Source organism: Equus asinus, chromosome 30 (genome assembly GCF_041296235.1).
Source record: "Equus asinus isolate D_3611 breed Donkey chromosome 30, EquAss-T2T_v2, whole genome shotgun sequence".
NCBI classification, from domain to species: Eukaryota; Metazoa; Chordata; class Mammalia; order Perissodactyla; family Equidae; genus Equus; species Equus asinus.
In genome coordinates, this window is record NC_091819.1 from 4,920,305 (window position 1) to 4,935,187 (window position 14,883).

The window sequence follows — 14,883 nt, forward strand, 5'->3', positions numbered from 1 at the left end:
TGAATAAGAACTTGGGCATTCTGGGCTCTCTTTGCTAACAGGCACACAACTTTATTTGTGAATTAATTTCTTCAGTAGAAAACAATTTAATTAACACTTTGGTAACAAACAAAACAAAACAAAACATGTCAGAGGAAAATATGCTTTTGTTTTGCTAAGAAAATTCTCGCTCCTTCTTTAAGAACTGGGTCAAATATCTTCTGGGTGAAACTTTTTCTGCCCTCCCCACCTCTGGAAACCTTATAATTTCCTTCTCTGGCACACAGCATGGCATTCATTCATCTAGTCATTTATTCCTCCAGTGAAGACGGAAGCACCGACTCTGTCAGGCACGAATGCCAAGCGCTGAAGTTACAAAGTCAAAAAAGACGTTTCCTCTACTTTCCTGTAGCTCACAGGATGGAGGACCAGGTGACACATAAAGGCTGATGCAATATCGCTCATTGGTAAGAGGTGCACACACTCTGAGTCTGCATGCTTGCAATGCAAACTCTGAACTGGCTGTCCTTGGAAAAGGCACTTAACCTCTCTCTGACTTTATGTTTTCATCCGTAAAATGGGAAAATAATATTACCTAAGTCTTGGGACTTTTGTGAATAATAAATAAGAGAACGTGTGTAGTGACCTTAGCATAGTGCTTAGCTCGGAGTATGCACTCCACAATATTAACCATCATTAGCATTGTCATCATGAAATGTTATGAGAGGTCTATTTAGCATGGTGTGGGAACCAAGGAGATACTCCTAAGGATGATTGGGTAGGGGAGAGGAGCAAGGAAGTTTTCATCGGCAAGTTTTGAGGACTTGTGTATATATATTTGACTGGGAAAGAAGAATGAAATGAGGATTTAAGGCTCAAAGAGCAATGAGCAACATATCCTTTAAAATGTCTTTTTTCTAAGTTGCGACAGTGGTCAGTTCTTATTGGTTTTAGAGGAGGTGGATTTAAAGGACATGGATTTTTAACAATTCAACCATACTTATCTTTGAAGAGAAGTGAAGTTACACTCCTTTTCACAATCACTAAGATTTTGAGAGGCCCTGCCCAATCTGATATAATGTAATGCTTTTCTAAAAGCTAAGAGGACTGCTTAGAGAGTGTCCTCGGGTGTCCACGTGATTGTGGACCAAGACATAGGCTGTGAGAGACAGCCTATGTCTTGGTGGATCTAAGCAACCTCTGGGATTGGTTTAGGACAGAGCCAATTTATCAAATTCCACTTGAACATGAATAACAGGGTTTCTGTGCATTTGATTCTTGGATGGAAATGTTTCCCTAATGGAGAGTGTAGCTCACTTATCCTTAAGGTTAACACTATCATTATCAAAGTGCTCACTAATGACCAAGCCTTGCCCTTTTCATTCTGTTAATTTGGTAGGGAAAATGGGCCAACTTTTTGTACTTAATTTGTATTATCATTTTCATCTCAATTTCAGTCACTATGGGGCAGGTTAGACACATGCACATACAAGTGCAAACACACGATTCTCAAAGTTAGAAACTGCCATGTTGAACTTAAAACCACTTCATTCATTATATTAGTAAATTATTTAATATTTATTACTTACTATATATATGACACGATGCTGGCTATTGAAAAATTCCAAGGAACATATTAGTTTTAAATGTAATTTTTTCCTGAGTTTTAGGCATCAACTAGAGTGATTTCAGACATTTATCAGGCATTAATATGTACTTTGTCACTTTGAATAATAGACATACTGGAACTTCAGTTTTCCTTTGTAACATAGTCTTGCTATCAGCGTAGGATTATCTATGAAATATTAGGGGAAATGGGTGGAAGTAATAGGTATTCAGGGCCATATGTGGAACTAAATGAAAGTGAATTCAAGTAGACAATGAAACAATCATGAATATGCTTTCTAAACAATGAAATATATTTCACTGCAAATAGCCCAACTGTTCTGGGATGAGTTATATTTACTATGTTGTTTCCTTTGTGCAGACAATTAATTAGTCTCCAATAAATTTCTATAGTTTGCATGAAACAATCTGTGATTCGGTAATTACATTTGTGAGAAAAAGATAATAGCCGTGGTTTATGCCCTTTTAGAAAGAAAGAATTCTTTTTATTTTTATAAAGCTTATGAAAAGAATACACATATAACCCATAAATATATATTATGAGTCAGGAAAATTTTAAGTAGAAATAATATTAAAACAATTACCAATTTCCAGTCAGTGGTTTTGATATTTAAATTTGTCCAAATATTAAATTCCCTAGTGTGTACCCAGTTTTCCACACGTCATTCTATTTGCTCTCACAAAAAAGATCAGCAATGGATTCAGTGAGATGTGGCCTCATTTCTTACAGGCAATTTATAGTCATTCAAGAAGAAATTCTATATTACGAAGGAACCTATACACTCCATTCTTGAAAATTAAAAATTAGAAGAAATTAAATTCATGTCATGTTAAATTGGAGAACAGCATGATATTCTATTGTATACTAGCAGTTTTCAGTTTGGTTGATCACAATTCTATTTCTAATAGATGGAACTGATGCTAAAAGTTCTTCTTGAGTAAAAAACAAGGGAAATAATTCAAGAAAATGATAACTAGCAATGTACAACCAACGTCATTGTTTGCTTTGAGTCATTCTGTCGGTTCATTGGTTTGTAACATGTAGACCTCATTTCTGAAATGATCTGCGATAGACTTCAACTACATTGGGAAGAGAATGGAGCTGTATCAGGTGAGACACAGTGTGTTCTCCAGAGGGTAATCGCTAGGCTTTACCTCAGTTTGCCCAGAATAACATCAGCTTAGGCTGTTGTCCCGGCATAATTATTAATAGTTTTCCCTTTCTCTCTCAAAGTACTTGTCAAACAATAAATAATATGGTCATCCTGGCCCTAACCATCATACGTCATTATGGGCATATTTTAGATATCATCATGATTTACAAAATTGGAGAACTATGTGGGTGGAGCTATACACGGAAGCCACCTGGTTCTCTTACGTCAGCTCTTTGAGAGCAGGAGCATGTCCTTTGTGGATACTTTAGTTGCTCACCATGCTTGGCTCAGAGCCTTGCCTATGACAGACCTTCGATAAATGGTGGATGAATGGATAAATACATTATTTTAAAAACCAGTTTTCACAAAGTCCAATATTGTAGCAATGCAATGATCATTTCAGGGAGGTGTTAAAAGATGACGAGATTAATTTGACAGCTAACTGAAAAGCTATTTGATTTGGCTAGCTAGTCATCTCAGTGGCAACTTCAACCTGGTTATTTTCCAAGTTGTCTGTGGCTTAACATCAACCAGTTCAGTCACGCCTACAATCCAGGATCTCCACTCTCTATCAACTGTTTCTGTTCTATTTTGGACACACGAGGAAATGTGTTCTGAGGGTGAAAGTCTGTGCTACATGATTTCTGTGAAGCTGTTGGTGATGACCTCGCATTAAGAAATGAAGAGCATTAATTATACTTGGTGAAGCAGAAATCTTAATAATGTGTGAAAAGATGAAAGGAAAACAGATTAGTGAACTGAATCAGACCTGATTTCAGTGATTGAAATACATCAAAATAACATGTAAGAACCGTATCTGATGTTAGAGCTATGATTTACTCCTTCCTCAGTGCTAATTAGTGGAAACTCAGTGATAAGTGACAGTGCTTTTGAAAATTGTAATTTGAAGAGAATGTCATTCTGGGTGACACTTTCCTGAAGGCCAAATTGAGAGCACAAAGAGTTTGCCTTACAGAGGAAGACTCCTGCGCTGGTGGCCAGTGCTCTGTTAATAGAAGCCCGAGGATGTGGGCCAGCTGACATCATCCTTGCCATCAGCCTTTATGATTAAGCACAACTCTAACCCTCTCAGAAACCATTTATGACTCTGTCATTCACAAATGACTCCAAGTTCCCAATGAGTTTATTTTTTTGCTTTACTCTCTTAGTTTAATGAGTTCTTTAAGTTTATTAGCATCAAGGAGAATTTGCTATCATTTGCTAGACTTACTATGGCTCAGTGAATGCTTCCCGTGCTGGAATTCTGAGACTTTCCGAACAGGTTCCATCAACCAGGCCATCCATTACTTTACATGCATATTTAGACTCTTTATTTAACCAGGATAAAGAGTAACTTTTTTATTAGACACGTCTGCTGACTCCTCAAATCCCCTGTCTTCTGTGTTTCTAGTTACTCTCCTCTATATCGTCTCTGCTTGGTCACCTGCTTCTAGAGGTGTGGCAGCCAGCCTTAGGCACCAAAGATTTAGGGTCGAATTGGAGAGGAGTTCCTGTTTGGTTTTCCAAACCATTCTTGATGACAACTAACATTTTATTTTGGCCAGTTTGGACCACAATAACAAGACAACTGCTGCTAATTACCCCAAGATCCTTTCCCTAGGTCCTAACTAATAGATCTCAAATCTTTCTTTAGCATTAGATTTGGAAATTGAAGACTTGGATGAATTCTAGCTCTGATGCTTCCTGGACATTTGGCCTTGAACAATTCAGGGAACCCTGTTAAGTCTCTATTTATTCATCTTTAAAATAAAGATAATAATGCCTCTCAGAGTTATTATGAGGGGAAAAGAACGGGACTTATAAATACGAGAGCCTCTATTAAATCGAAAGCAGTGCTAGTATAGATGTGCATATCATTTATTCTCAAATTCAATAGTGTCACTGATTCCTTTTCTACCTTTTCACAGCAATTATTTTGGTAGTAGAAAATGTGATAACTTTTAACCTCCTAGCAAAGAAAAGCCCACGACTAGATGGTGTCATTGGTAAATTCTACTAAACATTTAAAGAGGAATTAACTTTAATCCTTCTCAAAATTTTCAAAATAATTGAGGAGGAGGGAACATATCCAAACTCATTTTATAAGGTCAATGTTACCCTGGTACCAAAGCCAGACAAAGACACAGCAAGAAAACTACAGGCCAATATCCTTCCTGAACATAGATGCAAAAATCTCAACAAAATACTAGAAAACCAAATTCAACAACATATTAAAAGGATTATATACCATGATCAAATGGGATTTATCCCTGGGATGCAAGGATGGCTCAACATATGAAAATTAATCAATGTAATACACCACATAAACAGAATGAAGGATAAAAATCACGTGATCACCCCAGTTGGTGCAAAAAAAGCATTTGACAATGTTCAATACCATTTCATGATAAAAAAAAAAACACTCAAGAAACTAGGAATAGAAGGAAATTACCTCAACATAACAAAGGCCATATATGAAAAGCCCACAGGTAACATCATATTCAATGGTGAAAAACTGAAAGCTTTCCCTGTAAAATCCGGAAAAAGGCAAAGATGCCTACTCTTACCACTTCTATTCAACATAACAATGGAAGTCCTAGCTAGAGCAATTATGCAAGAAAAAGATATAAAAATCCATCCAAAGTGGAAAGAAGTAAAATTTGTCTGTTCGTAGATGACATCTTATATGTGGAAAACCCTGCAGACTCCACGAAAAACTTGCACAACTAATAAACAAATTCAGCAAAGTTGGAGGATACAAAATCAACAAACAAAAATCAACTGAATTTCTACACACTAACAATGAACAATAGGAAAAGGAAATTCTGAAAATAATCCCATTTATGAAAGCATCAAAAAGAATAAAATATTTAGGAATAAACTTAACCAAGGAAGTGAAATTATTGTACACTAAAAACTATCTACAGATAGATATCTACAGATTCAGTATAATTCCTATCAAAATCCCAAGGGCATTTTTTTCAGAAATAAAAAAACAATGCTAAAATTCATGCAGAATCTCAAAGGACCCCAAGTAGCCAAAAGAATCCTGAGAAAGAACAAAGATGAATGCCTTAAACTTTCTCATTTCAAAATATATGACAGAGCTACAATAATCAAAACAGTATGGTACTGGAAGAAAGACAGACTTATATACTAATGAAATGGAGTGGAGAGCCCAGAAATAAACCCAGGAATATACACTCAACTGATCTTCAAGAAGGGTGCCAAGAATGCACAACGGAGAAGGATGGTTTCTTCAACAAATGGTGTTGGGAAAGCTGGATACCTACAAGCAAAAGAATGAAATTGGACCCTATCTTACACCATACCCAAATATCAACTCAAAATGGACTAAAGAACCTGAACAGAAGACTTGAAACTATAAAACTACTAGAAGAAAACAAAAGGAAGAAGCTTTATGACATTGGTCTTGGCAATGATTTCATGGCTATGACATCAAAAGCACAAGCAACAGAAGCAAAAATAGACTAATAGAACTATGTCAAACTTAAAAACTTCTGCACAGCAAGGGAAACAATCAACACTGTGAAAAGGCATCCTATGGAATGGGAGAAAAATTTGCAAACCGTATATCTAATAAGGTCTTAATATCCAGAATATATAAGGAACTCCTACAACTCAATAGTAAAAGACTAATAACCCAATTAAAAACTGGGGAAGGACTTGAACAGATATTAAGTAAGGCATACCCTCTAGGAACTTTAGATTCTTCATCTTTTATATAAATAAGTTGTATTATATGATTTATGAGATCCTTTTTAACTCTTTCACTCTCTGTTCTGCATTAATAATCCAAAATTTAGGAGAAGTATCTTGGCGTATATCAGGTACTTCTTGTGCAATAGGTTAAATTTAAAGTTGCCATTTTTGTAGATCCAAAATGTCAAACACATGCAACTTCATTATGGTTCAGTCTAACATTTCAGTGTCCTGTGCCTCAGTGTAATGGCTGAAAAAGAATTAACTTAATCTTCCTATAGAGGACACCCGACAATTTATAATGGAATATTTTTCTACCATCATTTTTTACCATAAGATGAAAAAAAAAGCACTACTTAAATCAACTTTCCCAAATGCTCTATTTTTTTCTGGCTATTGCCTTGATTCTATTGCAGATCTTGCCTGGAAAGATTTAGTGTGGAGCAATGCAGACCTCAAGGTTTGCTCAGAAAAGCTTGTGCATGCATGTGGCAAGCATCTAGACCCAGCCCATCCTTGCTCTGGATGATAAAGATGCCTTTCAGATGGTAAATGGGACAGGGTTGATGGTGTTAGGTTTTCAGTTTCAAAGGAAGCAGCATAATGAATTATTGTATCTAAAAACACATTCTTAGGGAAGTTTCTCATTCTCAAAAATTTCTTCACTGTAACATGCTCCAATGTGTTAATGATCGAAAGCACCCAGAAGTATCCTCTCCAATCCTTGCTTTCTCCAAAGTAAACTTGGTCCCTTATTTAACCCTCTGTACCACACTTTCCTCAACTAAAAAATGCAAATGTCATTCCTAAACCTAGCCTCTAATTCTGCTATCTTGAGTAATATAGACAATTATCTTGAGAAATTTTACATATACAAAGTGCATTAGTTGTGCTTAATCAGCTAATCATAGATGCTTAAAAATGGTCAGGAACATGCGTCTCTCTCAATCAGAGACAAATATTTTCTGGAATATTTATGACATGTAATCACTTAGATTCTATTTGAATGCTTCCGGGGATGGGAGATCACTTTAGTGCAAGTTGATGCATTACATTATTAAATAGTTCTAATGTTAAATTGCTTTCTCTTAGGCTGACTTGAAATCTTTTTCCTGTAAATTCTACTCCTTTGTTTCGTTTCTGCTCTCTGTATTAACATAGAGCAAGTCTACTTTTTCATTTTCATAACAGCCATTCAAACATCTGAAGGCACTTTCACGCTTCCCTCCAGTCTTCTCTTTCTAGAGCAAACATTGCCTTATCCTTAAACTGTTTGTAAAATGCCTTTGTCTAGACCCGGGGAGTCATCAATGTTTTCCTTTGAATGGGGTGCCCGGAAGTAAAATCTGTTCTTCCTAAGTGACCTGGTCAGTGCAGAAGTCAGAAGGGAAACAACATCCCTCATTCTAGGACCAAGTACTTATGTTAATGCAATCTAAGATGACCTGATTGAAATTATAGTTGCTATTTCTGGTAATAACACTGCAGTTTCTATTAGGCCAACCCTTCAGCAGATAACAGCAATAAACTTTAGATAACATAGCAAAAACAACAATGTGAGGCCCCTGGTGAGTGACCAAAAGTAGGCAAAAACTGTAGGGGAATTGAAACTTAGAAGAGTGGAAGGCACAGGGCGATTTTCATTTTTTAAAGCTTTTTTCCTGGGCACAGGGCCCAATAGACACCGTTTTGAATGATTAAAACTTAGAGAGAAATTTGCAATCTTCCTAGCTTGAAGAGCCAGAGAAAAGAGGTAGGGTCCACCACAGCAGCTGGAAAGTAAAGTGGAAATTCTGGAAAGGAGAGCCACAGAGGCAGAGTCTCAAAGTCTGCAGCAGTGCAGCTAGAGGAAAAAGAACTGACCAGAGATTTCAACTGTGGCCCATCACGGCAGGCACTGCTACGGAGTTGAGGGTTTGGTTTAGCTAATTAGCTACCCACTAAAACAAAATAATCAATGTCTTTTGGAGGAATAGAAAAGAACCCATGGTCTCTACGATATACAGTTTACAAGGCCCAGAGCATAACCCAAAATTACTACACAAAGAAACAGAAAAATGAGACCAAACAGTCCTAAAATTTATATAGAATCACGAAACACTCCAAATAGCCAAAGCAACCTTGAGAGGGAAGAGCAAAGCTGGAGGCAGCATACTTCCTGATTTCAAACTCTATTGCAAAGTTATAGTCATCAAAACAGCATGATTTTGGCATGAAAACTGATGCTTAGACCAATGGAACAGAATCGAGAGTCCAGAAATAAATTCGCCCACATAAGCCTATTAATTTATGACAAAGGTGCCAAAAATAAGGATAGTCTTTTCAATAAATGGTGTTTGGAAAACTGGACAGCCCTGTGCAAAGGAATAAAACTGGACTCCTATCTTACACCATACACAAAAATCAACTCAAAATGGATTAAAGATTTTAATGTAAGACCTGAAACTCTAAAACTCCTAAAAGAAAACATAAGGCATATCTCCTTGACATTGGTCTTGGTGATGATATTTTGGATTTGACATCAAAAGCAAAGACAACAAAGGCAAAAATAAACAAGTGGGACTAAATCAAACCAAAAAGCTTCTGTACAGCAAAGGAAACCATCAACATCATGAAAAGGCAATCTATAGAATGGGAGAAAATATTCGCAAATCATATATCTGATAAAGAGCTAATATCCAAAATATATAAAGAGCTCACAGCACTCAATAGCAAAAAACCCCAAAGAATTTGATTAAAAAATGGGCAGAGGAACTGAATAGACATTTTTCCAAAGAATACATACAATGGCCAACAGGTACATAAAAAGATATTCAACATCACTAATTATTAGAGAAATGTAAATCAAAACCACAATGAGATGCTACTTCACACCTCTTAGAACGGCTTTTATCAAAAAGGCAAGAAATAACAAGCGTTGGTGAGGATGTGGAGAAAAGGGAACCCTGTGCACTGTTGGTGGGAAGGTAAACTGGTACAGCCACAATGGAAAACTGTGTGGAAGTCCCTCAAGAAATTAAAAATAGAACTACTATACAATCCAGCAACTCCATTTCTGGATATATATATAAAGGAATTGAAAACAGAATCTCAAAGATGTATATGTACTCTCATGTTTATTGCAGCATTATTCGCAATAGCCAAGACATGGAAACAACCTAAGTATCCCTTGATGGATGAATGGATAAAAAAATGTGATATATATATATATAAAACGTATATATACAGTAATATATATATTACAGTAGAATATTATTCACCTATGAGAAAAAACAATTCTGCCATTTGCAACAACATGGGTGGATCTTGAGGGCATTATGCTAAGTGGAAACAAGTCAGACAGAGCAAGAAAAATACTATATGATCTCATTCATATGTAAAATCCAAAAACACGCAACGAAACAGAAATAGAGAGTAGAATGGTGGTTACTAGAGACTGAGGGGTGAAGAAAATGGAGGGATGTTGTCCAAGCGCATAAACTTTCAGTTATAAGATGAGTAAGTTCCAGGAATCTAATGTACAGCATGGGGTCTACAGTTGACAATACTGGATTATTGCAATAATCATTACTGTAATAATAGTGTATACTTGAAAGTTGCCAGCAAAGTAGATCTTAAAAGTTGTCACCACCAAAAAAGAAATGGCGATTATGTGACGGGGTGGAAATGTTAGCTAACGCCATGGTGGTAATCAGTTGCAGTGTGTAAGTGCATCAGGTCAACACGTTGCACACCTTAAACTCACACACGTTCTAGGCCAATTATATCTCAATAAATCAGGAAAAATAAAAGAAAAAATACAAATGGGTTACAGATATGAAGAGTGGAATGCAAAAGGTCAACAGGTCTATAATATGACTCCCAAATTTATGCACACAGCTCAGCTGCGTCTCTTGAACTTCAGACCGGAAGATTCACAGTGATTAATAACTGTACTTGGCTATCCCACTGAACCTTACATTTATTCGTTTATTCAATAAACAAATAATTTAAAAATACTATTCACCAAATTTAACGTTTTTTCCCCTCAGACCTACACCTGTTCCGAACAATCACGAGGTTTTCCTGCCTCAAGTTTTGTTAATCCAGCCTCTTCTCTAATCCCCCTTTGACCATTTAAGGTGGTGCAGAATGTCCTTTCCTTTTGTCTGTATTACGGCAACAGCCTCCTCAGTGGGTCTTTCTGGGTCCAGCCTTGCGTTTCTTTTAGTCCATCCTCTACATAGAAGCCCAGGTGATGTTTCTAAAGTGTGAGTGTGGTCAGGTCACTTTTCTGTTTGAACCCCTTCAAAGCCTTCCCGTTGCTCTGGGATGAAAAGCCAAGGTCACGGACTTGGCTTACAAGGACTCACTTGTGTTACTTCTACAACCTCAGTCTGACTGTGCTCCGAACCCTCTTCCCGCTCTGGCTGTACCGCACAACCTCTGCAGCTCCTTCTGCCTCCGACACCCTCTACTCTTCCATCCCTCCAGCCGCAGCCTAATACTTGTTTACCTTTGAATCTCAGCTTAGGCTTTGAGACTTTCTTTGACCTTCTGCATCCACCTTTAAGATTGGACAAAATGCCCCTCTTATGTGCCCCTTTACAGCTGGCGCTTAGTTCCATCCTAACACTGACCCAGGAACTGTCTTTCTCTGTCTCTTTACCTGGTACATTCCCTACGAGACCTTCAGCTTGTTGTGGGCAAGCATTGTACCTAATTTGTAGCTGTATTCTCAGTACCCAGTCCAGGGCATGGCACACAGTAGGTATTCATTAAGTATTGGTTGAATAAATCAAAAAAATAACCTAGACAAGTGAAATAGTCCACATTGGTAATAATTTTGGTGGTTGAAAAACATAGATTTCTTTTCTTCACTGGTTTCCTACGTAAATCACTAACCTCAAATTTTATGCATCACCATTTCCAGAAAAGGCTCCATTTTAATTCTGCAAAATTAAACCTCAATAACTTCTGTAAAAAATAACTTCCATTTTAAAACCCAGAAATAGCAAAAGGATCTTTAAACACAACTTACTGAAGGATTTGGAAGGTGAGAGATTTTGGCTGCCCTTATATTTAAAAAATTGTGTATTTAAAAATGGCTTTCACAGTCCTTGGCAAAGAGTAGGTTCTCAATATTGTTACTGAGTTTAATTGTTTCGTCATGCTGCCAAAACACTGATTTCTTCAAACCTCCCTATTTTCCCCACCTCTCTATCCTCCAAAAAGGAAAGTGATGAAAGCTACTCTCCATACCCACACACAAAGGGGGAGGAGGCATGGCCCAAAACAGAGACATAGCCTTGTTTTGTTCAAATGTTAAATCTTAAAAATGAGCAAAATGAAATTATTTTTTTATTCAACTAAATACAGCTTATATTTCAGAAGCTTGGTCTAGAGGCATTTGTGTGAATTTATGTCATTTAGGTGGGATGGCCCCTCCTTGGAGCCAGGTTGAACTATGGCTAGCTTGGGCAGGGACCATGCGAACTGAAAGTAAGAACAGTCAGGGATGGAGTTAATTCCAGATGTGGACTAAGAGGAATACTTGCCAGAGAGGGGAAGTACATGCAGCCCTGACTTTGACCACACAGGTGTTTGCCTACAGTGACACAACTGGGGCAAGAGATCACAATTCAGGAAGACCATCGCTTGCGTCTCTGTGTTCATTATAAGGGGGCGGTGTGTGTGTGTGTGTGTGTGTGTGTGTGCCTGGTTTGTGGACGTCTCTTCATGCAAGACACAGTCAAGGCAAACAAAGGCAGTTATCAGAAGATGAGAAGTAAAGAAACAGAAACAAAGTTTTTATTTTTCTGTGCAAGTGGAAAAGCCATAGTCACACACAATGCAATCGAAAATACAGATGAATAAAGAGAAAAGGGACAGAATTTTTTGTTTGAAGTCAGATATCTCATGACAAGACATTTGGAAAACAGAAAAGCAATTGACAATTACAGTGACAGCAGAGGCACCAGAATTGTACAGAGAAAGAGACTGTGAGCGATTCTTAAATATATTTGGAAGGCAACATACTACTTTTGGTGTAGCCTGTAAGTATATAATTACAGATGTGTCCAAAAGGGAGTAAATGTAAAAACTGTACTTATGGTTTTGGGCTATCATCTATTTTAGGCTTAAGTCAAATATTTTGGAATGCAACTATCGATGGGAAGGTTTTCCTTGAGTCTCTTGTCACAGAATCTAACTTTGGAACAGATCATCTGAGATCCCAGTGTGGCACATGCTGCCAGGATGCAAGGGAAATGGATGCACATAAAGGAAAGACTTCAAAATTAGTTGCTTCCAGTTTGAAATGACTGCCAGTATTCCACAGGATGTGAATTTGTTGCATAAAATCTTCTATTACTATTGAAAAATAAAATTGAATATATTTCCTTTTTCTTATAGTATACTATTTTGTTCTTTCGTTTTGAATGGCATATTTAGGTTTACCTTGGTCATTTCCACAAACAACTTTCTTAAAACAATTGAAACTAAATGAGTGTTGGATATCACCCAGTGGATAAATTACCCTCACATGTTCAAACCAGGGCAGCTCCTAAAGACATGGACACATTTACAAAATGACATCGGGCAGGCTATGTTATTGTAGTTGCTTTCTCAATTAATTCACAGGATCAAACTATTTTCCCTTTAAATGAACACAAATAATGCCTCCTTTGGAAGAGTACGTCCATGCCAAGACATTTAGCATAAATGCTAACATGCCAGTGAAAACAATTAAAAATATTATCAAATAGCGTTTTTCCTAATTACTATTTTATATACTCTACTAAAGTTAAGCAAGAATAAATAAATTTTTGCATATCTTATTAATTAATTTACTTATGAACACATCATTTTAGATATAGAAAAATCATAATGCCAAATATATCTTGATTATGACAGGTACTATGCTTTTATGATATTTTGGAAAGATACTTCAAGATAATAAGTTTATTTGCAAATTTTAGAAAAGTATGCCTCCAAGAAATTCAAGTTTTATAATATATATTTTTTGGTGTAGGCAGATACAATAGTACTTCTTTTTTATTAAATATGCATTTAATATTTAAATCAAAGAGCAGTTCAAATTAGTCTATTTGATAGAAATGTCAACAAGCTCATAAACTGATAAGCAATTAACAAAAAGTTATTCTATTTGAGTAGAAAGTGTAGCAGGAAAAAGAAATGGAGAAAGGGTTTATCCGTTTTTTTGTTGGAGGAGAGAAGTTTTCAAGGAATCATAAATTATACTGGTGAGGCAAAATTTGAGCAATGATACCAATTATATCAGAAAGTTTCCTTTCCACATGTTTAGGGACTTTGTGTAATTCCCTGCTTTCTCTTTATATCTTTTTTAACTTACCAGAGACCTGGCAACACTTCATTTGAATAGCTATGCATAAAAACATAGATGGACATAAAAACAGTTTAATCAGTAATTTTCAAATTGTCACAGCATGAGCAATAGATTGAAAGGAAAGAATGTTAAAGGATGTAGGATCAGGATGTAGGAGGGAAACTTACAAAGTACAGACAAAAATGAAGTGGAGGAGAAAATGGTTTCTTTCTCAGTGGTCATTCAAATACGGACGCTCTGAGAATGACAACCTATTTGTACCAAGTACACTCAACGGTAAGGTGTTTCTGGTTATATTAAGAAGGATATTTTTACATGTAAAGCTAGACTAGGTAAATATTTGATATGCTCATAAAGTGCTTGTGATATGCTTAACATAGTCTTGAATTTAATTTTGAAGATGGTTTTTATTTTCTTTTTTAGAGAACTAAAATGAGTCAAGGCCTCTCTCGAAAGTCAATGGCTTTTAAGTGTGGGGCTGTTCCAGTGTATATTAATAATCATCCTGCTCACCCCACTCAACAACTGGCTCGTCATTCATGCGCAGAATGAGGTAGGAAAGAAGCTGGAAGAGATTCTGCCAGAGCAGGAGAGACACATAGAAGGAGAGGCCGCTTACGTCTATCTCGCAGCGTTCGCCGGCAAAGGCCACATCACAGAGGCACTGGAATCTGTTGAGAAGGTCCTGGCAGAGGCCTCCGTTGAAGCACGGATCAGAGGCGCACTCATCAATGTCCTTTTCACACCTTACAAACAAACAGAAACAGCAGAGACCGAGGTCCCCGTTGAACAAATTGACTGTGAAATGCGGGAAGAAAAAATTTGCCTTCTCTACTTCGAACAGTACAGTCTAATTTACCAATCCCCACACACTTCACATATACTTGACAATGAGGGAGGTGGTCCTCAGAATTCCTTTAACTAATTTTGGTTTTAATGGAAATAATTTGTACACATACACATGCACATAAACACAGTTAATTAGAATGAGAAAATGGGTGCAAATATTTAGAAACCAGGAGAAAACAGGGCCATGAAGAAACCAGCTTCTCC

At 36.8% G+C, this 14,883-nt stretch overlaps 1 protein-coding gene across 1 annotated transcript in view; it reads right to left on the reverse strand.

Moving 5' to 3' along the window:
• The window catches only part of CRB1 (crumbs cell polarity complex component 1), a 199,063-nt gene that overhangs the window by 19,556 nt on the left and 164,624 nt on the right, over window positions 1-14,883 (reverse strand). The window contains exon 11 of the mRNA XM_014829037.3: window positions 14,450-14,576. Within this exon, the coding sequence (XP_014684523.3) occupies window positions 14,450-14,576 (127 nt within the window). The remainder of the gene's footprint in view (window positions 1-14,449; window positions 14,577-14,883) is intronic.